Source organism: Gobio gobio, assembly GCF_949357685.1.
Source record: "Gobio gobio genome assembly, chromosome: 18".
Lineage (NCBI taxonomy): Eukaryota > Metazoa > Chordata > Actinopteri > Cypriniformes > Gobionidae > Gobio > Gobio gobio.
In genome coordinates this window covers 36,439,001-36,466,808 of record NC_137111.1, presented here as the reverse complement: position 1 = coordinate 36,466,808, position 27,808 = coordinate 36,439,001, and the positions used below count along the sequence as shown (strand labels likewise).

The following is a 27,808-nucleotide window of genomic DNA, read 5'->3' as shown; positions in this document are numbered from 1 at the left end:
AATCTGCTAAACATACTGAAAACACATGAAGGGATCATGACTTTGAACTCTTTTCAAAGGTCTCAAGGCAGTCACATTACCGAAACTTTTTAATAAAATTTCACAGCCAAAGAAGGCCCACTGTCAAAAGTGTAGCACTGCTTAACTCAGAGGGCACTTCCAAACTAAAAAGTGTTGTATTTTTCACTGTAGCGAAACTACATGTGCAAAATGTAACAAACTTGAAATTGTTGTGAAATCCCTGTGAGGAAAAGACAAAATTCTAGATTCTAGATTCCAATTGAAATGGGACCCTGAGGGTCATTCACACAAAATGCATGTTAAAAACGAGATTTGCAGAGCAGTGGAACGGGGAAAAAAAAAAATACTTTTAAAAAGTTGAACGATGTCATACACAAGACGCTGCAAAAGTCTGAGATGCGAGCTTAATGGTCAAACACATACATCTAGCTAATGTTTACATAGAAAGACAATGGAAAAGCAGCAGAGAGGAATGCAATGCCTGTGTGAATGGACCCTTAGAGAGGTTTGGTCTTTTGTACACTTTTGGGCAAACAGAAAGAGGCCTTTTTAGCCTCGATAAAGTATGTAAGCAGAAGCAATATGAGATGCTAAAGATGATCAAATGTAATTTCAAACTGCATATGTTTTGTGCAGCACTACCAGCATAAACCATTTACACACATTTAAGGCTAATTTATTTTGCCCCTTTAAACACATCCAACAGTTTTTAGGTTTAAATGCATTCAACCCTGAATCAATCAGCATTTGTCAAGTCTTGGATTATTTGAGTAATGATTTGATTTTCCAACAAACCAACAAATCCTGACGTAATCTGGCTTCACTGAGAATTGCCATGACAATAAGGTAAATTACCCTGCCGATTTCATGAATATGCACAAGCGCAACTGCCTTGGAAAAACTTTTTAAATATATGATGATCAGGGTAAATTGTACTTATTTTGTCTTCTGGGAAACATGCCAGTATCTAATTTAGCTTTGAAGGGCAAAAAAATTTGAAAAAAAAAAAAATGAAATAGAAAAAAAGGCCTTTAAACAAAATAATAGCAATTTACACATCTTCATCCTTTTCAAACATCTTATTCAGGGTAGTACTAAAAGTTTATGATTTTGTTGAAGTTATTAACATTTTGCATATTCTGCTAGGTGTATTTAAACTTAACAATAACTACCTTTATATGTCCTTCACAAGGCGATCATCATATGTTGAGGACCCTGGCATTAAAAAGCTTAAAACCCCCTGGATTAGTCTACCATCATGGCCATGGATGGGCAGAATATGTATCCACGGCTGATCATTAACTACACTCTCTTAAAACAGCATAAAAATGAGCAGGGGCTACAAACACAATTCAGTGGAAATCTACATTAATTAAAAGTAACTTTCCCCACACATAATGGACTTAAATGTTACATGTGTAATTTTTTGGCCTTTGGTTCTATATAACTTTAAGTATAACTTTGACATTACACAATTTTTGTGGCAGTCTGAACTTTACAGTTGTGTTTCTCAACAAACTAACCCCAACACTTTACAATATTTGAAGCGTTTTTTTGGGACGGTGTGAACCAGAGGTCATGCTAGACTCATTGTCCGTCATTTTGACTGACTTGGTCATAAAAATTCTGTCATAATCTATTATTACCCGTCATTTTAATTTTCATATTTTAAGGATAATCAAACTTTTAATAGCTTTTGTGTTCATTTTTAACCATGAACTTACAGGGCGAGCATAAGGGCAAGATTATGCATTTATTTATTTAGGAAGAGAATAAATGAAGAGAGACTGTGCGTCACTTTTCATGTTCAACACTACTCGAAGCAGATTCATGTTTTTATTCCCCCGCACTACTAGCGGAGGCCAAGCTTTTGGGCCAACAATATGAACAACATAATGTATTAAAAATACAATTATTTAGATTATAACAAACAAAACATAACAAATTAACCAAACTAAACTCAGATTTAGCAGAATTAGCCCATGATTTACTGACCCTCAAGTCATCCTAGGTGTATATAACATTCTTCTTTCCGACGAATACAATCGGAGTGGTACGCAAGTCAACTTACAGCGAAAGAGTATCCCCTGACGCGATGTACAGGAGCATCGCAAGCTTTGACGCCTCTTGCAGATAGTGCTGGGCAACAAACTTAAGGCTCTCTTCTCTTATATCAAAATTCTCAGCCATTTCTCTTTAAAGACTTCTAATTCATGACCGGTGTTTTATTTTGCTCTATAGTCTGCGCTTCTGCGTTCGTCAATACGCATGAAATTAAATGGGTTACTCTTTCGCCATGAGTCGACTTGCGTACCGCTGACTGCTGGAAGTTAGTGATTTTAGTCTATAAAGCTTTAAATATGTATATTTTTCTCACACAAACGCATCACTTCACTTCGGAACGACTTTATGAACACCCCGGAGCCGTGTGGAGCAGTTATATGATGGATAGATGCACTTTTATGCATTTACCATTAATGGACTTCAAAAACGAACCGACAAGTCACTGCCATTATAATGCTGGGAAGAGCCAGGACTTTTTTAATATAACTCCGATTGTATTCGTCTGAAAGAAGAATGTCATACACACCTAGGATGACTTGAGGGTGAGTAAATCATGGGCTAATTTTCATTTTTGGGTGAACTATCCCTTTAATAAAACATACATGAGCGGCTTTGGTAAAGCAAAGACGTCACTTCACATACCTTCTTCAGCCAGCTCCATAATTACGTTATCAGCTCCTTTAGTGTAAACTACCACCTCTCCAGTGAGGGGATGGCGCACCACCACAGACATCCTCTTACGGGCAGAATGAAATGGCAGTACGTGTAGCAGAGGGATGGACAGTGGCCCTGTGCCTGGAACAGCCACGAGGACTTGCTCTGGGGACCGGCCCAGCAGAGTACACCCATAAGCCTTTGCTGCTTGCACCAATGCCGCCTCATCCGGGCTCTCCGCCTCGTACAGTAACTCTTCTGCCTCATCCTCATCATTGCTCTCAGTGTCATCACCAGAATTATCTTTGGCCTGCTCTACGTCGCTCACGTCCTCGTCCCAAGCACCACTGGACAACAACGCAGGAGTCACAGGGGTGGACGGAGTGCTTGAAGGGGTGCCAGAAGGTTTGGTGGGTGACTGTAGGGTTGTGATTGTGGTTTGCGGGTTGCTGTTAGGGGAGTAGGAAGCCGAACGACCCCGGGAGAAGAGTTTCTTGGTTAGGCTGGGAGGAGTGTTTGTATTTTGACTAGATGAATAGGGAAAGCGAGGCAGACTCAGCTTCTGAAACATGGCCTTCATCTCCTCAAGAGAGCGCAGGGGTGTGCGAACCACGGGCATCTGAACCTGATATTACATTAACAGATTCACAAACATGCAAAGAAATACACATGTGAATACACAATACAAATGCACATATAAAGAAGTATCATTTTTGCACGGCATAAGCAGGCCCACACTGAATATCCATTTATTTAATATTTTGGCTAATTTGATTATGCTTTCAGCAATGAAAAATGTGTAGAATATTATTTTTAGCACAGTTTGAACTATGTTTGAGGTTAATTCATTTGAAAGTGGCCCACAGGGAAAAGCCACAGGCCTAAATCCATCGCTAAGGCCAGTCTGTTCCTGCAAGGTGACATCCATAGGATGGGTAGTGTGAAACATCCATTAAAAATGGGCACAGATTAAGATCTGTCGTAGAAAATCATTGTTTACCCTGCTGTAATGCTTACAACATACTTTATGTGAATTAAATATTTAATAATAAAAAAATTCTGCTTAGCTGATAGAGATGCCAAACTACATATCAATATTTTTGTTTCGGGTTCACTGTTTCAAAAACAGCTGGACACATTTTTAAGGTGCGGTCACATTTACAGCTGTTCAGCGAATTTTCGCAGGCAAAAGTCAGCCATTTCAATAGGAATGCATGTAATCTGGAATTTTGTGTGAAGACAAAACATTTTCCGTAACTGGATTTTGGGTTAAAGTTGTCATGCAGATTTGCAGTGTTGACAAACAGAAAGCTGCTTGGTTTGAAAGTGTACACTATTAACAATAGACATTGTGAATGCACTTGCTATTTTTACAGTTTAAGCCATTTTAACAAATGAAACACAAAATTATGACAAAATGTGACATGCGTGATGCCGTCTGAATGCGTGTCTTTGTAGTGCCGGAGCTTTAAGAGGGATGAATTTAAAGATGCCTTCCTGAGATGGGTTTATCTTTCAAACTCGCAGTTGGAGCACAGAAGTCTGTAAAAAACCCAATTAAAGCACCACTACTAAAATTTCAAAACTATTAAAAATCTATTGTTTTTTAATGAAGTACTAACATAAAGATCTAAGACAATTTGAGGTGTGTAAACTTTAAAACAGTACACTCTAGTAATCAATGTCATATTTTAGGTGAGGTGGATGATAGCATGAGTTTGAGACTATAAGTTAAATATCAGTAAAGACTTGGATCATACCATGTGTCTTGGCTGAGTGGATGAGGAAACTACTACGGTGTTGCAGACAGTGAGGGCGAGAAAGAAGTCTAGGATGTGAGAGATTTCAGCAGCTTCTTGTCTGAGAGGGGAATGCATGGGGGATGACAGTGTGCTCAGCTTCACCTGAAGCTGAGGGTCTGGAACAATAGCACACTCCTAGAAGGAAAAAAATAATTTATGATTTATTTATCTATGGCAATAACTACTTGAGGTGCGTGTTACAGTGTGTCGCTATGAAATCATCAGATGACTAATACAGGGAGTAAAGAAATAAAGTAATAAAGACGAGGAAAGGTATACATGCATAGTAAATGCCAAAGATAAGGTTTTTCTTTTCTCACCATGGTGCTGCTGAAGGCTCCAGGTGTGTGTCTGCGGAGAGTTTCGTGGACTGAGTGCGTGTCAGACTCTGCAGTGAGGGTATTAAGGGACGCTGAACTCCGGTTGCAGCTGAGCGATTTACAGCTCAGAGATTTCTTGCTAGTGCGTGACCTCAGGGTTAGAGAGTGATCGCCACAGCCCTGCGCCTCATACTGTTCCAGAGAAATCGCTGCGTAACACAAATACATGATCAAGATCATGACGATAGCTACATATTTTCACACATAAAAACCCATTTATATTTTGTGAAATAGTACCAAAAAAAAAAAGTATGTTTGATTTTGTAAAGAGTAGACAAAATAAAATAAATGTTTTTTATTCACAAAACGGATTTTTTTTAATTTAGAATAAAATATAATTTATTTTTGTGATGCAAAGCTGAATTTTCATCAGCCATTACTCCTATCTTCAGTGTCACATGATCCTTCAGAAATCATTCTAATATCTCACAGAAATAAATTATATATTTTTAAGTATATTACAATAGAAAACCATTATTTTAAATTGTAATAATATTTCTGATTTTCTGTATTTTTGATCAAATAAATGCAGGCTTGATGAGCATAAAAGACGTCTTTCAAAAACATTAAGGTGCAGTGTGTGAATTTTAGCGACATCTAGCGGTGAGGTTGTGAATTGCAGTCACAAAACGCTCACCCCTTCCTTTCGAAGCACAGAGAAGCTACGGGGGCCAACACAGGACAAAAATGTTGGCGTCAGAGAGAGCAGAGAGTAGCTAGTGCTCTGTAGAGAAGTTTGTCCGTTTAGGGCTACTGTAGAAACATGACGACGCAAAATGGCGATTTCACTGTAAGGAGACCCGCGGTGTATGTAGATAGAAATGGCTCATTCTAAGGTAATAAAAACATAACGGTACTTTACTCCTCTAAAAAACATAGTTATGTATATTATATCGCATTTCTGTCAATAGATCCCCATACATTCTACACACTGCACCTTTAAAGATAGTAATGTTTCCAAACTTTTGACCGGTACTATATAACTAATCTCATGATTTATTAGCAGTTTTTTTTTTAACTGAGCAGAATGAAAAAATAAACTGTAATAATATGGTAAATTTGGTAAATGTTTGGTTAAAAAAAATTATATTTATAATAAAAATAAATGTGAATTAATTGTAAATCAATGTATGAATATCTTAAGTTTGACAGCCTTAAAAAAACATTCTGTAAAATCATCAGATCAAAAGTCAATCGATTTAAAACTTTCATTGAAAATTTCATGAAATGTTTCATCCCTATAGACGGCACACCCTAAGCATCAACCAGGTGTATTTGAAGGCTGTTTTAAAGTAAACTGACCGTTCTCATGATGAGGGTACTCGGTTCCTGAAACAGTGCAGCGGCGGAACAGCATGCGGTTCTCTGTGAGGGTTCCCGTTTTGTCGGAGAACAGGTACTGGATCTGTCCAAGATCTTCTGTGATGTTCAGCGCTCTGCACTGCACTCCTGTGTCCAGCACTGGGTTATACAGATCTAAATCATTCTGAATAAAATATACCTGTACCAGCTTCACAATCTCTATCGACACATAGAGGGAGATGGGAATCAGGACCTACAACATGGAAAAGTGAAGGAAGAGGTGGACAGCAATGTCAGATATTCTAGCTACATATATATATATATATATAAAGAAATGACAGAAAATAGAGCAACAGAATTGGGAAATTATGCAAGCCAGACTCAAACCTGTATTAAACTATCATAAAAATTTGACATACCATTAGATAATACTTGAATATGACATGCATGTGTTTGTGTGTTGTGATGTCAGATGTGTCCGCTCACCTGCAGAACAATTATCATAGTCCAAAACATGTAAAAGGCAGCAAGCGTAGGGTGCGTGTCATCAGCAATTATAAAGATAGTATCCTGTAGTCCGCTCAACCAAACTCCATGACCTATATATAACAACCATATTTTTACTAAACCCACAAAAACAACACTAACCTTATACTAGTGCTGCACGATTAAAGTGACTGTTAAAAATGTATTTGTCATTGAATCATTCATTCAAGAGATTCGTTCAAAAACGCCCATTCATCCAGAGTAACTGAATCATTCATTCAAACCAATTTAAAAAAAGTATTCAAATTAATTCAATATTTTTTTTAAATAGACTGCTGTAATTTAAAATGTTCTGAATCTCTAATAAATGACATGTTATTTTTATACAGCTATTTAGAATCGTCAAAGAAAGTCTTGATTTTTAATTTATCCAGAATCGTGCAGCTGTACCTAGTACTTAATAGTTTAAATGCTGACACAAGTACATCAATGACCATAATACTGACCCAGAGCAGCAATAAGGCACATGAGCAGCAGTAGAGCGACACTCCAGAGGACGTCCATGTTGAGTCTGCGCTCCAGTTTACTTCGTTTGTAGCGTGGGCCACTGTTATTCTGCATCGCTTTTGTCTCATGACCTGGATACAAGCACACACACAAGCTCTTTTAACATCAAGCTCTTTATATTTCTACAATCTCATATCTTTTGATCCCTGAGCACAGAGAGATTTTAGTGACCTGCATAGACTACAATGCCAATCACAGTCTCCGTGTTCCTCACAGTGCAGCTCCTCAGGAGCAGGTTTTCACTATGGAGTCCAACCCGCACTTTACCAGGATGCTCCCTGTGTACATACAAACATAAAAACAAATTTATCAAATGCCTTGTTTATCATTTACAGAAGCAGTTCACTGCTTACTCACATGAAGCCTTTGAACCGTCTCAGGTCATTGTTGGGATTTTCACACTCAATGCGACTGCTGAAGTTTTCTGGAATAAATTCGGATCCCTAAAGGAAGATCACATTCAAAGTTTTAACACTGTTCAAAGAGGTTTTTTTGCATAATGTTTTTATGCCAAATTATTGTTACAAATATGATTATACCCTACTTCATGCCCCACAAAAAATTTATAATTTAGAAATTCAGAAACACTGAACATTAGATGATGTGATTTAAAGTAACTGTCTACAATAGAGGCCATAATTTATGTCCAGAGGGGATATTGACCCTAACATTTTGATCAAACCATCAAATTTAAGGAAAATATATATATATATTTTTTAAATATGAGTGAAGAACAAAACAATGAACTTGGTTATGGTATTTATCTGACAAAATTATTTGGCAAAATAAAGCAAACGACAGGCACAGGTTTTATTTTACTATGCAAAAAAGAAAATGCATAGGAAAACAAAAAGCTCACAGGAAAAAGCATACATTGACTACAACATAAATCAGTTATTCATATTTTGTTGGCTCTCTCTCATGTTCATAGTTTCTTTGTATGATAGCCTGGCCAAAAATTATGTCCACACAATTTGGCATGTTTCCATGCGTTATCAAAAACCGCAGTACATGGTAAAACTATTTGTGCTACAAAGCAGTGTGCTTTTAATTATGACAATACATTAAAATAATATGGTAAGAGATTCCAGTTTGCAATATCAAGCGGCATATGAGCTGTTTTGTACAGCTAAAAATGACTGGAAGCGAATTAAATGAGAAGGCAGACACATTCAATTTACACATGGCTGCAACCACTCTTTTCTTAAAAACAAGGTGAAAAAAATACAGCAAAACATATTTTACCTCATAATTTTATGGAGGCCAACCAAAAACAATGGTGATAAAGACGGCAATGAAATGGATAGTCACACACCTGTTGTGGCAGGTCACGGACCACCTGCCTCTGTTTGAGGTTGGTTTCTCCATCCAGGTTGGCAGTCTCGATGTGACACACTCCGTTAGAATCAGACGAGTGCAGCAGCACCATGTCAGCAGGAATTATCTCATTACAGCAGAGACGGACCAGATCACCGACACACACCTCCGCCCAACGCCGTTCCACATACCGCAGATGCTTCCTTCAATACAAGCACATACTTTAATTGCTTTATATGGATTCACTAATAATATTGGAAAAACACAACAGATTTTTTTTTAAAAAGGCACTTTTCTAGAATAACTGAAACAGAGCGGTACTTCACTAATTGTTTTGCTTTTCTCGACACTCATTTTCAAACGTGCAAAAGTTGTTTTGTAATAATATCTTGAATATTAGGCAACAAAGTGATTAAATGATGAAAACCAGTCTACTTTAACAGTCGGATGACTATGAAATATCATTGTTTTATTTCAGAGCAGAGAGTCAGTCTTCTCTGGCTGATTCTATTAATACAGAATTTAAGACAGACAATCGTAACTACATGTAAAAAAAAATTACATTTTATTAAACACTTGGATTGTACTGGTATTAAAATATAAGATGTGGAATGTTGATTATTTATATATTATACACTACACTATATTGCCAAACGTATTGTAGACAGCCCTCCAATCATTGAATTCAGGTGTTTCAATCACATCCATGGCCAAAGGTCTATTAAATCAAGCATCTAGGCATGCAGACGCTTCTACAAACATGGGTCGCTCTCAGGAGCTCAGTGAATTCAAGTGTGGTACCGATATAGGTTGAAACCTGTGCAATAAGTCCATTACTGAAATGTCCTCACTACTAAATATTCCACGGTCAACTGTTAATGGTATTATACAATTGGAAGCAATTGGGAACAACAGCAACTCAGAAACAAAGTGGTAAGATCACGTAAAATCACAGAGCGGGGTCAGCGCATACTGAACAGTGCATAGAGATCTTCATGGAATAGGTTTCCATGGCCAAGCAGCTGCATCCAAGCTTTATATCACCAAATGCAATGCAAAGCGGTGGATGCAGTGGTGTAAAGCACGTCACCAATGGACTTGACTAAAGACGTGTTCTCTGAAATGTCAATCCGTGTATATATATATTGTAATGTAAAGTTAATAAACTTAAAAGGTATTATCCCATAATAAACCTCTGCACACCGATCAGGACCCTGGTGTGAAGCAACAGTGTCAAGTATGATCCTGAAGGGATTTATTTTGTGACAATGACTGGCTGACTGAACACATACAATACTCTGCTTATTTCAAAAGTTGAAATTATTTCATTATACAAGATGAGCAAGAAAGAACTATTACATTTATGTAGGAAATTGGCTTCCAAAAATAACAAATGCAAATATACAGTTTAGTGCAAAAATATTAGACTGCAGAATCACTGCAGAATACAGTATTCCAGAAAGCCATGAAAATGTGTTTATTATTAGTCAAAACAGCCCTCTTAGCATTGATGGCCCTGAAAACCAGTCTAGCTGGTGGTATTATTGAATATCTGCAGAATGATTGTGAAACAAACCTACACCAAAACATTCAATATATACAAGCAGCATGACAATGACAAAACATACGCTATGCATTTTCAATTATGCTTTGTTTCTGTGCCATACGATTTAAGCACAAACGCATACAAATTGTAACATTACCTCTTGCCTACTAAACTAAACACACCAGCCTCAATGCCATAGTAATCAAGTAAACGCTGTGCTTCATTGTCACCCACGGCAACAGCTCCATAACAGAAAAACTAATATGACCCCCTGCGGCAAAACAATCACATGGGAGCCTTTTTAAACTGAGCAGCATTAACAGCTTAGCTACTGTAGAACCAAATGTCACATAACACAACGCTTTGGTACAATATTTATCAGGAGATTAGTGCAAGAAGGCAAAATATAAACACTAAACAGTGTAAAGTCAACTGTCCGTGAATGGCAACTGTATACAGGAGCAACATGAATGTATTGTACACCATTGAATATAGTATAGTATATATAGTATTAACCTTTAATTAAAATACATTCTGAAATCAAAGGTTTTTCTAAGCTTTTTCCTGATCTATTTTGTCCTTGTCAAGGTCATATTGTGATTTTGAGAAACTCTTTTCATGGAAAGTGCAGAATATGTTGCCAAAGGTAAAAAGATAAACCTCTAATCAAGAGATATTCGCTTAATTACAAAAGACAAACAGAGCTCAATATAACCATTCGCCAAGCTACCCATTAACTAAGAGCTGCACTAATAAAAAAATGACGTACATGGGTTATAGCACAGTACACAGGTTGGAAATAGACATTTAATGTAGCCTAAGCACAGTTACTGCAGTTTAGCGGTTTTAGCAATACAAATTCAAATAAACATTGTAGCTGTGACACTTAAACATGCTCATCCAAATTGCTGTATTTGTTGCATTTGACATCCAATGAAGGTGTTAAGCAACACCTCAGAACTGTTTGAAGAACAAGCCAGTGTTAGGATCAAGAAACATCAAGATCAAGAGTGAAATATCGGGGTCAAGTCACCTCACACCTAGGTTAAATAATACCTTACTACGTTGAAAAACAAAACTGCATATATATACATATATATATATATATATATATATTGAATAATACATTTATGCGCTACACCACGATCCACTAATAGCAGATATCAGCCGCCTAACCAAATAGGTTAAAGTACAAACTGAGGTACTTTACAGCTATAGATTGTGTGTACTACATGTATCTTTTCAATTCTGACGTTCAGAATGTTTCATGCTTTTACCTGTCATACACATCACATAAGCAGTTATTGACCTTTTGGTCAGACTTCCTCCGCCGTTGGTCCTCCCAAAGGTCTTTAACAGCAGTTATGGACATCACAAAGACAATAGGAATGATAGAGATCTCTGGCTGGAATGCATTTACAATAGGCACAAAGTTCAATGCGCCCAAGAAGAGGAAATATACATTGGCAAAACGATGAAGTTGCTCGAAAAGATTCTTGGGGATGAAGGACAGGAAGGTGTACTTAGTCGTCCGGACCTTATTCCTGCTGTACGACTGCTGTATTTCCTTTACCTCTTCATCTTCGGTCCAACTTGGCATGATAAATCTTCTATTTTTGGTCAGATCTTTTGCCATGCCACCTTGATCTAGGTCCAATGGCTGAATCATAGCAGCTGGACTCCTTTGCTCCGGGAAGACAGTCTGTAAGAATGGTCCAGCCAATTCAGGCAGTTTCTCTATCCCCAGCATATCCAACAGGTCTCACCATCACTAGTCAAATTCATGCTTATGATTCTGTCCAAGCTAAATTCAATCTGTGCAACACCTGACACCTGAGAAGTGAGAAGTGCCCTTCAAACCCTTTGTCTTAACAGTAGTGTGTGTGTGGTTCAGAAACCTGTAATGATCTATAACATATAGACCTGGACGCTCCTTATCCAGGAAACACTCCCAGGCATCATAAACAAACCAGACGTAGAGCTTTTTATGACTCAGAGGCAGTTTTTAGACCGACAAAACCGAGGGCTGGTAAATAAGCGACAAGTTTGCAGTGTGACGTTTATCTCGGACAGAGAACACAAGCCACAGTATCTATCATCCTGAGCCCTGGACTTTTGAAGCCCAGATTGTTATTATTATTACTATAAAACTTAATAAGGCCTGTATACAATTACAACCATTACTTTATCAAGTCTATTTTTAATTGCAAGTTGTAGATATGTGAGATATGTTACATTTTTAGAATTTTATAGTTGCCATAGTCAAACATTGAGAGAAGGAAAGCAAGCTGTCCTGTGTCAGATGTCTCAGGGGGTGGGAGGGGCTTAACTGTGACATCACAGACTTTCACAACTACGTTTGAAGTTCTTGCACAATATGGGAATTATGCAATGTTATTTCTTGGAAATTAGCTCCTCATCTCAGAGGCACAGTGTTTTAATAGTGAATCACATTGTAACAGTCAACACATTTTAATGACAATATTGGGGATTTCCAACTTTTATGGTAAAAAAAGCAAGTATTTTTTACTTCCTATTAAACAATTTAAAGGCTGTGACACCAAGCTGACAGTCAGTTGTCAGCCAATGTCAGGCCATCATTGCCATCTTTTGAATCTGTACCAGAGCTGTCGGTGAGAGAGGACACTCTGATGGGCTGTTTAGCTTAGCAAACCAGAAAACCAGATGTGACGAAAGCAAGCCAATGACAAAGTCAAGAAGGGCAAACACAGAAGTCTCTTCTCAGGCCCTGTCCCAAATGGCACCCTAAACACTTGCGGTCTTCCTATGAATCCGCACTTTCGTGACGTAACACAGCTTTGACTGTTGGGAAGAAGTCTGCGGCAAAAGTGTGCATCGAGGGCGCATATCAGCCTCAAAGGGGGCACCCGTGAGCACCTTTCTGAAACCAAAAATGACAAATGGGACACCCTACAGTCTTATGGACCTAACAGACACGCACACGCAGCAGCCATTGTAAGACCGAAAGTGCATATGAAGTGCGCCATTTGGGACAGGGCCATTCATAGTCCTTGCTCTTCCAGTTTCCCTTTTTGAATGATGAATACAGACTACTGCAACCTGCTGGTATGGAGAGATATTCCTCTCACAAAGGTGCAGAACATACTTGCTAGTTGGCTGCTTTATGGTGTGTTTTGGCCCAGAGACACGCAATGTGAGCAGACACCACAATTGGGTTTTCATCATTGCTGCTTTTTTTTAAATTTGCTGATAGTTCTTTGGTGTGTCTGGGCTTCAAGCAGTTAGGCTAAACTTATTGATTTATAACACTGGGATACTTCTGAAGAATATACTGAGAGACTACACTGGGGCAGCTTCCTGCTTTGTCTTGTATTACCTGACCGTTACTTGGTGGGTCAGGTTTCTAAAAACTGGATAGTCTGCGCTGATGTGTACATATGGGTAGTCCAATGTTATTCGTTTCTGTTGTCAATTTTTTTTAAAGATTTTAATACGAGCCATTTACAGCTCGCCTTCAATAAAATATCTTTTAAAATTAGGGCTGAAAGTTACAGTGTTTTCACAGTACAATGAAGTCCTTTATCTCAAAAGGTGAAGGAAAATGTTTTTCCTCATGATATGCCCCCTTTAATACGTCACTGTCACAAGATGCAGAACAAAGCAGAGGCCCAAGGAGCAGGCGCAGATTAACCATAGGATCAAATGGACTGTAATTATATCTATATACAGTACTGTGCAAAAGTCTTGTATTTTCACCCAAAAAACGGTTTTAAGCCAGTTATTTAAAACATTTTGCTGCAGTGTGTCAGTAGGAAAAATCTGTTTACATTTCCAAACATTGCCATTATTTGTAATAATCCAGTGAGATTTTTGTATGATCTAGGAGTCTGACAACAGCCGGTGCTCCACACTGAGATTAGGGATGGACCGATCCGATACTCAGTATCGGTATCGGCTCCGATCCGCCATTATTTGCCGGATCGGTTATCGATCAGACAGGACCGATCCAAATCCGATACTGTGCGTATAATATTCTGTTATTGTTAAGCCCCAGTGCCCCACAAAAGGCACAAAAACATTATAAATCATCAACTCTTCTTAGTGCATCATATAAAGTGTTCTGAAGCCATTCCATAGTTTAATGTGAGGTACAGATGAATATTTAATCATTAAATTCAAGTTCACGCGAATGCTTCCCTCCGCTGCGTCTGTCAGACATTCTCCATTCAGCTTTAAACTGTGTGTCGCGTTCGGTTACGACAGTCAACACGATGAAACTCTCTCCAAAGATGATTCAGTTTTCCTGTTATTACGCTTGATCTGTATAACGATCTATGGTTTTGCATAACGTGACTTTATCTTGCTGGAGTTTAATGCTGTAAATCGTTAACATTACTTTCTACCGGGTGTCTGTTAGATCACAACACTGGACTAGAAATTGTGTTGTTCTTCACACATGGTAACTGAAGTGTTAAACTGTTAAAAGTAATGCCTCAGTAAAATATTGCATATAGATACACTACGCATAGATATATCTTCCCTTTGTGTTTTAAAGTTGAACTTTTCAATGCGGATTTTACGCTATGAAAGATTATTAATAGCCTTTCCTGTTCAGCCCCATCTATAATATGTTGCTGCCTCATTAAAAAGCTGCGTTATACATTTAAAATAAATGTCTTTTAATTTCTTAGTATAGGCCCTATATCTATAAATATATTTGTTTTTCATGAATGTATTTTACAACATTTTACCAGATTACACTTATTCACTTTTATGCCCCCCCCCCCCCCCCCCCACACACTAAATGTTTAGATTTTATACAATAATTGTGCACTTGTGATTTTTCTAGAGTAACATGTTGTGCTTTTTATTCACTAATCTAGTTTATCCACTATCTAGTTTTTTGTCATAGATTGTGATTTATTTTTATAATTTGTTGTTTTTCTTTATAATGAAGTTGTCTGTATTTAGTAGATTGTGTTTAACTCACAAAAGAGTGATTATCATTTCAACACACTGAGGTATAGAAATTCTACACAGATTTAAACAAAACTGCATTGGTATCAGATTGGTATCGGTATCGGCCAATACTCAGAATTTTAAATATCGGATCGGATCGGTTCTGAAAAAATGGTATCGGTGCATCCCTAACTGAGATCTGATCTCATCATCATTGAGTCTGTCTGGGATTACATGAAGAAACAGAAAAATCCAGAAGAACTGCGGCAAAGTCTCTAAGACATTTGAAGAAACCTACCTGTAAAGCTACAATACTTAGGGGTGTAACAGTACACAAAACTGACGGTTCGGTACATACCTCGGTTTTGAAGTCACGGTTCGGTACGAGTTCGGTACAGCAGTTTTACATAATTACTTTTTTTTTGTTTACTAAAAAAATTGTGTCTGTCCTTAAATTAATTCAATTATAACTAACAGTTTCTTAAAAATAATGCTGTACACTATATAGGGAGCCCTTACTTACACATTACTATAATATTAAAGGTTAACAACAGAGCCCAAACTATTAGCCTAAATTCAGTTGTTATTTATTTTTAGATATAATAATCAACACTCAAGCTTCACATAAGGCAGTTTTTGCATTAACTTCTGAATCTAATTATCATTTTTTGTTTAAATTCAGTTGTTTAAATATAATCATTTATACGCTGTGTCTGTCATATGCATGACAGATTTATTTAAACATACATTAAATAAACAAGACATCACTAACGGGTTAAGTAGAATATAATGAATATATAGACTGATATAGTGTATATATTTAGCGAAAGAGTTTGTTTCTCTAGTGAACTAACAGCTGTGGACTATGAATGGCTTCCGAGGTAAATGTGATGCGACGTGACATTGTTTACAAGCTGTGTTATTGTCTTTCCGCGGTTGAAACACAGATTGAGCGATTACACGACATATGATACATTTCAGTAAGTTGTAATGTATCCTCAGCGTACATTAAGAGATATTAATTCTTGTTTATTCTTTAGGAAGAGATGATCGCGTTCACAGATGATCGCGCGAACTCCGCAGCCGCTTGAACTGAAAGAGCGTCAAAATGGCATTTATCATTTTAATTTTGTGCTAAAATGGACTGAATACTTAATATGTTCAAGTGTGTTCCGCGCTTAAAACAAGCCGACTGTTAATAAATATAGTGTGACCACCCTTTGCGTTTAAAACAGGTCCAGGTTTTTCAGGTAGCTTTGCAGGTAGGTTTCTTCAAGCGTCTTGTTTGAAGTGTAATTTTCTATATTATAAGATTATAATATATCTTTTTCTCATGTTGAAGCTCATTCCAAACATTGTTATTCTTAACTAAAACGAAAACTAAATATATTATTATATGAATTTTATCATGCATTTTATCTAAACTACATTTAAATTTTACATTTAATAATTTAGCAGATGCTTATCCAAAGCGACTTACAATAGTGTTAAGTAAGAGCTGGGGCCTGATGTATAAATGTTGTGTATGCACAAAATGGGCATAGAAATTAGCAATTTTCCATAATTGCAATTCCATCATACGGACACTAGACCGTTTGTATACACTCTTTTACTGGAGTGAGCAAATGAAGTGAACAGAATTATTTAAAAACTCGGTTTTCATTTTGATATACACATTTAGAATAAATATTCCACCCTCATAAAAGCACTGAAATTATATAAAATCATAATACAGAAGTAAAACATTTTATAAGGATTTAAATAGAAATATTTGTAGTGGGCACTCTGCTTTTGAACACTTTTCCTGTGGCATGCTATGTTTTAATGTTTTAACTACAGTGAGGATTGCTTAGCGCATGATAATTCTGCTTTAAATTGTGTTCTAATCTGAATAGCAGAACTTTTTGAGAAAACATTTTTGCGCAAATAATGATCAATAATGCGCACTTACTAATGGCTTAGCAATAGGCAGCATAATAACAGACACCAAAGGACTCAGGTGATCAAATGGTCCATTGTCATGGTTTGAATAGGTTTGATGACACAGTACTGTACATCCTGTGCAGCGCACAGGTGTGTTGTTGGTGTCGTGTACAGACAGACAGTAGCCTAATGATAACCCCTTTTGTGGTCTTTCAAATATTATGAAAAATACCACTGTATTTGCAGGAAACGGTAAGATATGTAGAGTCAGACAATTATTTTCACTCCAAAAATAAGGATATCTGCTTCCATTAAAAATACATAAACATCCTAAAAATATATTTACCTTATGGCCAAAATTGCATAAATTTGATGTGTTTAAAACAATTAAAAATACTGGAAATGGAAAAGATTGAGAATGACTCTGAAAACGTTCTCAGAGCAGTTTATTTTATACAATTCTGATTTATTTATTCCAAAACAATGATAGTGAATGATTTTTAGCAGTGTAATGTGATGGCACAAATGGCATATATAGTGATATTTTCCTAATATCTTATTATCGTATCATTAAACATGGTATCATGTGGATGGGAATATTCATATGGAAATGATATGCAGATGAGGATATGCATAGTAAAAGGCATTGTAAGATCCATATACATATGTTTATTTGAATTTCAGAGATGAGATGGATGTACACACAATCTTCCACTGACTGGGTTTTATAAAAGGAATTTGCACAGGTTTTGGCGTACGCATGCTTTTGTAAATCTGAAAACTTTTGTGTGTATGCAAAATCTGGCTTTTGTGCGTACGCACAATTTTAGGATGAAATCTACAGAACGTTTTATACATGGTGAAGCCCCTGTTCACTCGTTTAAACTATATTGTGTATAAACCTATGGGCCTCTCAGTTCTTAATCAGTCTTTGCCTGGGAGAACAAAAGCTATCCTCATTTTGCATTTACTTTGAATTTTTTTTTTGCCTATTTTTAAGGCATCAAAATGGCTGATTTGATATGAGGAAATAAAGAAATAAAAGTTATGATGTAGGAAACACATACTGACCTGCTGTAGACATGTGTCAGTGTGTTGTTTATTTTCTTGTCGTAGCGGTAACGTCTGTAATCCTCCATGGCATCTTTGAAGGCAATGACGATGAGCACCACAGCTAGGGGAATCATGGTAATCTCCTTCTGAAATGCTTCCACCACTGGGACCCAATTCAGCAACACCAGGAACAGAAAGTACAGATTTGCCGCTCTATTGCAAGAACCCAAGAACACGAAAACATGTAAATACAAACACACCATTAAATAATTTAGACATGATATATTCAGCACAACATCTGACCTGTGAAACTGCTGAAACAGATTCATGGGTATGAAACTGATCAGGGTATACTTGGTGGTCCGGATGCTGTTGTCTTGAAAGCCCTTGGAGAAGCTGTGGTACTCTGCATGGTGTGGACCACATTTTGATACCACCACTCTTCTCTTACCACTGACCCGCTGAACCAGAGGGTCTTGAGTGTCCAGACTGCTCTTAGGTGGAAGTGATGAAGGAGGAGAGTACCAGCCCCTCCTCCTGTCTGTGGATATCAGCTGCAGACATCTGTGTCGAACCCAGTGGAGCCGCTCCATGAGGACGACAGCAAGACAAAACGGCGAGGTCCCTGTCTGCACTATACACAGCCCTCGTCCTGAATACACAGAAACCCACACATACAATTACTATATATCTGTAGAGTATACTCCTTGCAATCTGCCATGTCTTCTCTTTTTGAAAGCATGAAACCAGTTGAACAGGCTTAACTTGGCTGAAAGGCAGAAGTTCTAACTGTAGCTAATGCCATTTTCAAGTTAACCACATACTTCCCTATAATGAAATGGAAAGAGGAAGGAGTGCTTGATTCGTTTCAAATGAATATATTTAACATTCAACATGCTTTTACTAAGGCTAACAACATCATTCTATACAAATTCTAAAATAGTATCTAGGATACACTATATTGCCAAAAGTATTCGGACACCCTTCCAAATCATTGAATTCAGTTGTTCCAATCACTTCCATGGCCACAGGTGTATAAAATCAAGCACTAGGCATGCAGACGCTTCTACAAACATTTGTGAAAGAATGGGTCGCTCTCAGGAGATTAGTGAATTCAAGAATGGTACCGTGAAAGTACATTCGGATTCACTCTGGAGCGACGAATCACACGTCTCTGGCAATCCAATGGACGAGTCTGGGTTTGGCGGTTGCCAGGAGATCGGTACAATGCCTGACTGCATTGTGCCAAGTGTAAAGTTTGTTGGAGGAGGGATTATGGTGTGGGGTTGTTTTTCAGGGGTTGGAGTTGGGCTTGGCCCCTTAGTTCCAGTGAAAGTAACTCTTAATGCTTCAGCATACCAAGATATTTTGGACAAAAATGAATACAGAAGCCTTGACAGAACCTTTAAAAAACTTTTTTGCGCTGTGCTGCCAAATCAAAATTATAAATAGATTTTGTTTGTCAAGTCTCGAAACCTGTAAAGCCTGACATTTAAAGTAATAATCAGAAAACCGACCATAAATGGCTTGCATATTTGTTTTGTATCATATTCGATACATCATGCTTTTATGTCTCATATAGAATGATACAATGAGAATATGGAGCTTATACTCGAGACGGAAAAAACACCTCACTTTTTTTTTTCTAGGCCACAAACTTAAAATATGCAGTTGCTGTTATTTATATGGCCAAACAATTTGATTAGATTTGGATAGCTTGTAATGTAAATTTGCAAGGATTTATTACATAATAGCAACTACTTGCATACTGTAAATTGCATATAAATATCAGACGTCACTATCTCTCTCAGTAATATGTCTAGGTTAGATGATAAATGTTTAGTTTTATGATCAAAGCTCTGTAGTTTTAAGTGTGTGTGTGTGTGTGTGTGTGTGTGTGTGTGGGGGGGGGGGGGGGGGCTGGCATATAATGCAATGCAATACAATGATGATTTAGAGATGTACAAATAAACATTGCTCAGAGAGGCAATAAATTAATACGTATTTATTACATACATAAAAAAAATTATGATGTTTGGATAAGCCAGTCAAGAAAATGTTCATCTTGCAATATAAAGTTATTTTCAAAAAAATAAAGATTCCACTGCAAAACACACAGTAACACTTTACAATAAGGTTAGTTAATGCATTACCATGAACAACACCTCTGTTCAGCATTAGTTAATCTTTGTTAACGTTAGTTAATAAAAAAATACAGCTGTTCATGGTTTGTTCATGTTAGTTCACAGTGCATTTACTGTTAAAAAAATTTGTTGAAAATACCATTAACAAAGATAAATTAACGCTTTATAAGTAAAGTTCATCATTAGTTCATGTTAACTAATGTAGTTAACTAAAATGCTAACTTTATTGTAAAGCGTTACCATACAAACACACATGTACCACCACAGCTTGTATGAACTGTCAAACAGAGGGCAGAAGGCGTGTAACGTTAGTAGAGTTCAAGTTTTCAACATGTAGATCATTTAGAGGCCTTATAAATCAATGTATCAAATCTAATACTGTATACTTTATATGGATAAACAGCATATTAAACTGAGAAAATGGCAAAAACACTATAGGAAGCTCGCACAGGCCTCTCACATACTAGAAAGTAACATTTATCCCTCAGGTATTTCTCAAGCTAGCGAACATGTTGTCACATGATATGTGGAAAGTCACATAGAGCTGGCATGAGCTTCTGTACAATTTAAAAAGGTAAACAAATGTTTAAACAAAACATTCAATTTTTTTGACCAACAAATGTTGTAATTACACAACTCGAGACACGTGTTAGTCATAAGACGAGAAAATATCGTGATGAAAACATCGTAATGCTTCAAATATTGGTTTAAAAGAAGAAGAAGAAGAAGAAGAAGAAGAAAAGCTCCGTTTTACACATCCGGAAACATATCCACAGACACCTATAAAGCAGGTACAATAATGTGTATGTGACCTCGAGTGAGTACAGGTCAAAAGGAGTGTAAAATAATAAAATGATTATGTCGGCTTTATGGCCCAAGATGATGTATGTACTTTCTTAAAGGACCCAACACATATTCCAGATAACGAAGCATTAAACTTACCGCCGTGTCATGGACTGCCCACATTTCAGAGTAAGTATAATCCTCTTCAAATCATGCATCCGCTGTTCCGTTATTATGTTTAACGGTCCACCAACAGTCACATTTATAAGCATACAGTTCCCTGCATCGGAGAACCGCACGAACTCGCCTTGCGCGTGAGCATCCTGTGCTCAGTGGTCATCCACAGCCACTCCAACACCCACAAGTTTCTCCCCTGTGTGCAACAGCCAGGCATTATCATGCTTTGGCAATCTAAATAAATAAAACCTTTTTATTTGAACGTAAAACATATACTAAAGTAATTAATTGTAAGCCATTTCAAAGGGATTTCGAGTAAAATATACATATTTTTGATTATTACAGTTTAGTTTTTCTTTTCTTTTTTAAAACGTGGAAAAAATTGTCTGTACAAAACCTGTCCTTTTGCGTGGGGGAAAATAGTGCAGTTGTGTTCGAATTGATTTAAATAAATGTGGATCTAATTTCAAATCTATATCTATAAGTTACATCTATACAGTAAATGTACGATTTTGAACTTTTAATTTGAAGTTTTGTGAACGAATAGTTCCGGGTTGGTTCAAGTTGACAATAATGTATACATGTGACAACGGCGAAATAGTTGGACTTTAACATGTACATTTAAGTAGCTTGTAAGATGTTTAATTAATAATATATTAATTATTATTATTACAAGCACAGTACAAGCAACAACTTGCGGCGCAAGCGCAACATCCTGAAGACAGATAGAAGATGAAGTCACGTGACATTCGATCAGCTGACACCGTTGACGCTGAGGAAGACGACTGATAAAAATATGATAAAATTGCTCGACAAATTACCGTCTGAAGAATGTCCTAAAGTAAGTATATAATGTATTTATAATGCTATTTATGACATTATATAAATGCACAAAGAGTTACTGACTCGGTTCTGGCATCAGTTAGAGATCAGCCATCGGTCAGTGCTGGGTGTAGTTTGTGGCTTGTGAATTGTTTTGTTTCTTTGGAAAAAACACAGTTGGCATCACATACGTTTATAAAAAAATTATCATGCTATCTATTGTTTAAACATGCGATAACTAGGCTATTCATCTGTACTGCCATCAATACACTGCCATCAATACATACAACGACGATTGTGAAATATTCTTGCAGTGTTTCAATGAGACCTAAGTCAATTTATTAAGATTATACTATTATGATACTATAAATGGTAACGTTATATTTCTTGCAAGGGTAGTTTTAATACATTTAAATCTAATCTGATGTGTATCTATCAACGTATAGATCAGGGATGGCCAGCCCTAAGCCCTAACGTTTTGTGGCATTTCAAAATTATTTGAAAATTAAAATTGTATTTCAAACCTTAAGTTCCTTAAAATTCAATAAATTACTTGAAAAGTATATTGGTTAACCCCTCTTAAATTCAGAATTAAAAATTAAATTTGAATATGCTTTTTTATATATTTAGGTATTTATTATCAGTGGGCTATTTATTTATTCTTTCAGTGTATGCTGCTTGGATGTATTGTGTTTGTGTGTAACAATGATAATGCCTGTTATGTTTAATAAAGGTTTGTAAAAAAAAAAATTAAAATTTGACCCACAGGCCTCTCACCCAAATTCTGTCAACACCAGGGACCCCCTAAAATAAAAACGACTTTTTTTGTATCTTCAATTGATAACATTTACAAGCATAAATGCATATTTAATTATCATTTTATGCTAGTATCAGCCATGTTGTATGATTTTTTTTGCTTTTGTTCATAAATTTTAACCACATCTACAAATAAATACTGTATACAAATATATATATTTGTGTATTGTCAAATAAATTTCTAGATTTAAATATCAGTCCACAGCCCCCCTGCAGTACCTTCATCATTCTAGATGAAACTCCAAATACAGTACAATCTCCGTTTATTAACTTGACTTTGAACCCTGAATACTTCAATTCCTTGTTTCCGTTGCAAGCTCATACACAGGGTTATGGATGGGGTGTGTGGGCGGAGTGGTCCAAGGCGAACAGATTATGGTGAACGGTGGAGTCTGACAGAATGGGTGGAGTTAATGAACACTCTCTCCTCTCTCATCCGCTTTGCCGTAGGAAGGGGCTGCTCGGATCAAGAGGTGAGTAGAGGAGAATCAGAAGCAGACCCATAAACACGTTTAATTGTGTACAGAAGCGTGTAAATGTTGAAATAGATTTATTGCTTGACTAAACATCTGATTCATTTGTGAGATTGATTATTTTGTGCACGTCTCAAGATCCAGAAACTGCTGAGTGATTTGGACACAGCAAGGACTGAGGCTGTTCTCCGGTGTGTGCGGTCCAGGTTTGATGAGATCAGACATGCTTTGGTGGACAGAACCAATGCCATCTCTGGCACACAGCTACAGGACTTTAACTGGCAGTTAAAGGTGCACCAAGCACATACATATGCATTAATCATGGTGATAAGGAAATCTATTGATTTTTCCATTTGCTAATATTGCTTTCTTACTTCTTCCCCCCTCTCCTTCTTAGCTGGCATTATCCAGTGATAAGCTGTCAGCTTTAAACAGCCCTCTGCTAAATCTCAGTCTGGACCTGAAAGAGAATGGAATTCAGAGATCGGTGAATATAGAAATGAACAAAGAGGAGCTGCAAACTCTCATCAGTGCACTTGAGGCTGCTAATAAGGTAATGATTAAGGTTGAGGTAATGGACTTAAGTGCCCCTATTATGCTATTTTAAAGTTCCTAATTTTGTTTTGGATGTCCCCTAAGATAGGTTTACATATATCCAAGGTAAAAATAATAATAATAATTCTGATAATATACATTGCAGCATCACCTCTTTTCGCAGTGTTTGAAACGGTTCACTAAAGTATTCGGTCTATCTAAACCCTGCTTTTATGAAAGCCAACTCTGCTTTGATTGGTCAGTCTGTTGTGATTGGTCTACCGCTTACAGCACATGTTGTAATACTAAACGTCCATTTCTATATCTTTATGTCAGGAGGCTTCCTCAGCACTTGTAAACACAGTGATACGAACATTAACCATGATGTCGGTTTTACCATATTACAGTTTTTCTCAGTCGCTTTGGTACATTTCTCAGATCAGAATTGAAATTCTCAAAGCTACCTGTTCAATCTTCACATAATTGTGTCACTTGTGCACATCAAAAAAGCAGTTTCTCATTTCTTTGAACAAGCTGCAAATGCTTGTGTACATCCATGCAAATGATTATGTACAATTCTCTGCTGTTTCCTACATTATCAGTTGCTTATGTCATGTTGATCAAAATGTATTATAATGGGTCTCTGTTGAATAGTCTCACCCCCCACAACATTTAGGAATTAGTTCATAGCATAAGTCTTTACATGCAAAATGGTTGAACAAGTTGTCATAAAATGTCAAGCATATTTCTATAAATTTCCATTAGACGTTCACATTTCTACTTTTGTTTTTCTGTTTTTTTTTCTCTTTGTGCTATGCAGTGCTGTTTTTTCCTTTCTGTATCGCAATGACATGGTCTGTCAACAAATTACAGTACAAACAGTAAAAGCATAAATGTGAATCTTGTCCAGTCTCTTGCATTCAAACTCCCACATACACTAAGGTGTAACCTACAATTTACAATAATTGTCATCAAAATTTTAACCATATTTACATCAGAACATCCCTCCAGAGTAGTTATATTGACAACATGACTAAGCAATTTGACTGTCTTATTCATACACAATGACTTGTCATTCTGATGGCACTGACATGTTCATTGACACAGATATTTACTTTTGAGAGATGAACTAAGGATTTTGAGCAAGAGACTGGCTTTTGCTGGTAATCCATGCTGTTTTGCTATTTGTACGAATTGTTTTGAGAAATGCACTTACTGTTTTGCAAATGTCGAGGATGATTCGAGAAATGTACCAAAGCGACTGAGAAAAACTGTAATTCAAGCCTGAGTGTATACAAAGTGGATTTACTTTTGCAGCGCAGAAAACAGCATCTTCTCGACATGTCGACAACACACAAAACAAGCTCTTGCAGGCCTCAGCTACAACTACTATGTTTGAGGGCGGGTCCAAGTAGACGTTGTTCAGGGGCAGCCAATAGACGGGCATTATGCAAACATGAAGACTGGAATTACCCACAAATCATTTCAGGCAGTTCAGAATCGGTTCTGTTTTTTGGGAGACAATAACTCCATTTATCATGAACTTTGATCTTTGAAACATTTACATTCAAAACTACATGAAAGGTAATATCCATAAAAGCGTAAAAGGGGCACTTTAATATACAGCATTGGCACCAACACTTACCTCTGCTGACCTTGTGTCTTAGGTGGTCCTGCAGTTGAAATGAAGATGCCAACCAGTGTGTTTTCTTACAAAGATGGTTCCGTGCCAATATGCTTTCAAAGAGAGGATTTCTGATGTCTGTATTATGAGACAATGCCTGTATGCGGGGCAAACAGGAACCTTATGGACCGAACCGGAAATCTCTTAGTCGCTCTACCTCTGAGAGCTCAACTGACTGAATATTACGGTTTAAGCTCCATCATTATGGATTGGAGTTGACTTGAAGTTGCTTGATTAATGGTGGTAGGATCATTTTGAGGCTAAGGATTTTACACAATGAGAAGCTAAATGCCTGCCAGAGATCATGTTTAATTCTCCATGAAATGCAAATGAATTGTGGTTTCACACTCCAAAAGGATGCCTTTCTAAATAAAGCAACTAAAAACACGAGTTGCGAGTTGTTTCTCTTTTGCCAGTGCGAGTCAACATGAGAAAAGACAGAAAAAAAATTATAAAAGGCAGATTACAATTAACACCTTTTTAATCTATTCCACAGTTAAGTCCGTGTCCATCGTGATTCTTAGACTTCCCAGCTCACAAAAGAAAACCTATGCCATGTGTTAGTGCAACAACAATGCAATAATCAGCTCTTCACATTATGCTTTGTGAGATATTTTATTTGAATTCATTCAAAATGTCTACGATTTAAAATAAAGTATCCTTAACAAGTTGCAGTCCTAGGCTTAAATACATACATACACTCAAATACAATCATCTTATCAGTCTCAATGCATGATCTCCTTCAACACACTCTGAATCTGCACAAGATTGCACCGGCCAATAGCATGAGTGCAATTAGAGAAATCAGACACGGATAATAAGATACTGTTTAAAAAATACTTTTTTCCTTTTTTGGCATTTGCTGTTGTATAAGTGATATGTGGCCTATCAGAACCCTAAGTTAAATACGATCTCACTTCTATGTGTTTTACGTGTTTGTGTATTCATGCAGATTCCGGAGCGTGTGTGAATATGCCTTGTTTTTACACTGCCACTCTTGAAATCTCTTTGATTAGCTTTAATTGAGAATATTTAATGGAGATAATTCACTCCTGGACAATAACTGAACTGTTCATGTCCCAGTCAGATTGACACTACAACAAAAAAAAGTGTTGCAGTGCAAGCAATTTATTTACATGCCAAATGCATTTTATGTAATTATATATTTATAATATTATATAGAATATTAATGCAGGGCATTGGAAAAGCCCTTGGAAGGTACCTTTCATTTTGATTACGTGTGGTACCCTTGAGTAATCTTTGTTCTATAGAAAAGTGGAAATCCATTCAGAATATTTCTACTCTATTATATGTTAAACCCTGTAAAATGATTATTATTATTTTTTAAAGGCACAAGTTCAGCCATGTAGAGGAAAAAATCTAATTTGTTATTAAGTCCTATCTGCCATTTTGGTGAGCTTGGATAATATATAACTCACAGTGAATATATTTAAAGCTAAATACAAATTTGTTAGGTAAATACAGTGGTCACTTACTATATAAATACTTGGAACTACATCCCTAAAACAATGCCCATGTCTAAATTCATAGCTATATTTCGATTGCAATAGTGTTAGGAGTGCTGAGTCAAATATTGAACAATAGGAACTAACATAATTAAGCTATATATAATTTTTAACCTCTTTTAAACTCTTGCTAATGAATCAAGTCTGGATTTTATTGGGCTTTACAGTATAAAACTGTCACTCTTTTTATTAGGTGTCTTTAACTAGGTACAATGCACTTATTGTGTTCATGTTGAGGGGTGTAACGTGTAACATGGACCAAAATAAAGTAACCCAACAACGCACTTTTGCTGCTATAGAGGTGGGATACGGTTAAGGTTTGGTGGTATGGGTAGGTTTATGGGGCAGTGGCCTAATGGTACACTTAAAGTGTAAGGGAAGGGTCAACTGTGTAATTATTGATGTAATTAGAGGAACTAATTACAGCTGTAATTACATGCAGATATTTTAAAATAAGTGCTATGTAAAAAAAAAAACATGTATGTACACAATAAGTGCACTGTGTGACATTAATTTAAATGTTAATACACAGAAGTTAAACTCGTAATATAAAATTCAACTACTGCTTTGAATGAAACATGCATTGGTTAATAAGAAAAAGTATAGAAAAACATGATGACATCATTGATCTTCCAATACCTGATATGTTTTAATGTACAAATTTACATACTGTCCAGACTTTGAACTCCTAAACATCCTGCTTGTCATCATGTGTTGTCATACTGATGTAAGGACATCTGTTCCTGAAAGATTGACTACATTTGATTATAGAGAACAAAAAGTGTGTTAGGCC

At 36.7% G+C, this 27,808-nt stretch overlaps 2 protein-coding genes across 2 annotated transcripts in view; one reads left to right on the top strand and one right to left on the bottom strand.

Annotated features, from left to right (window-relative positions):
- atp10d (ATPase phospholipid transporting 10D) overlaps positions 1–21,364 on the bottom strand; it is a 31,302-nt gene extending 9,938 nt beyond the window's left edge. The window contains exons 1-12 of the mRNA XM_079843098.1: positions 21,143–21,364; positions 18,360–18,708; positions 18,075–18,269; positions 8,592–8,796; positions 7,634–7,719; positions 7,448–7,554; positions 7,216–7,347; positions 6,710–6,822; positions 6,224–6,476; positions 4,862–5,070; positions 4,500–4,676; positions 2,728–3,364 (exon numbers count right to left, since the gene is read on the bottom strand). Coding sequence (XP_079699224.1) covers positions 2,728–3,364; positions 4,500–4,676; positions 4,862–5,070; positions 6,224–6,476; positions 6,710–6,822; positions 7,216–7,347; positions 7,448–7,554; positions 7,634–7,719; positions 8,592–8,796; positions 18,075–18,269; positions 18,360–18,649 — 2,404 coding nt within the window. The 5' untranslated portion in view covers positions 18,650–18,708; positions 21,143–21,364. The remainder of the gene's footprint in view (positions 1–2,727; positions 3,365–4,499; positions 4,677–4,861; positions 5,071–6,223; positions 6,477–6,709; positions 6,823–7,215; positions 7,348–7,447; positions 7,555–7,633; positions 7,720–8,591; positions 8,797–18,074; positions 18,270–18,359; positions 18,709–21,142) is intronic.
- A 341-nt stretch (positions 21,365–21,705) lies between these two features.
- On the top strand, positions 21,706–25,869 carry commd8 (COMM domain containing 8). The gene is made up of 5 exons (XM_079843097.1): positions 21,706–22,001; positions 23,116–23,271; positions 23,410–23,562; positions 23,669–23,824; positions 25,473–25,869. Exons 1-5 carry the CDS (start codon positions 21,957–21,959, stop codon positions 25,491–25,493), a joined length of 531 nt encoding a protein of 176 aa, XP_079699223.1. The 5' UTR covers positions 21,706–21,956; the 3' UTR covers positions 25,494–25,869.
- Positions 25,870–27,808: the final 1,939 nt, after the last annotated feature.

Excerpts from the sequence above, each read along its gene's own strand:
- commd8 (XM_079843097.1), top strand. The coding sequence starts at position 21,957 with ATGATAAAATTGCTCGACAAATTACCGTCTGAAGAATGTCCTAAA. Across the intron at positions 23,272-23,409 it reads GGGGCTGCTCGGATCAAGAG|ATCCAGAAACTGCTGAGTGA; the intron begins GTGAGTAGAGGA and ends GCACGTCTCAAG. Across the intron at positions 23,563-23,668 it reads ACTTTAACTGGCAGTTAAAG|CTGGCATTATCCAGTGATAA; the intron begins GTGCACCAAGCA and ends TCTCCTTCTTAG.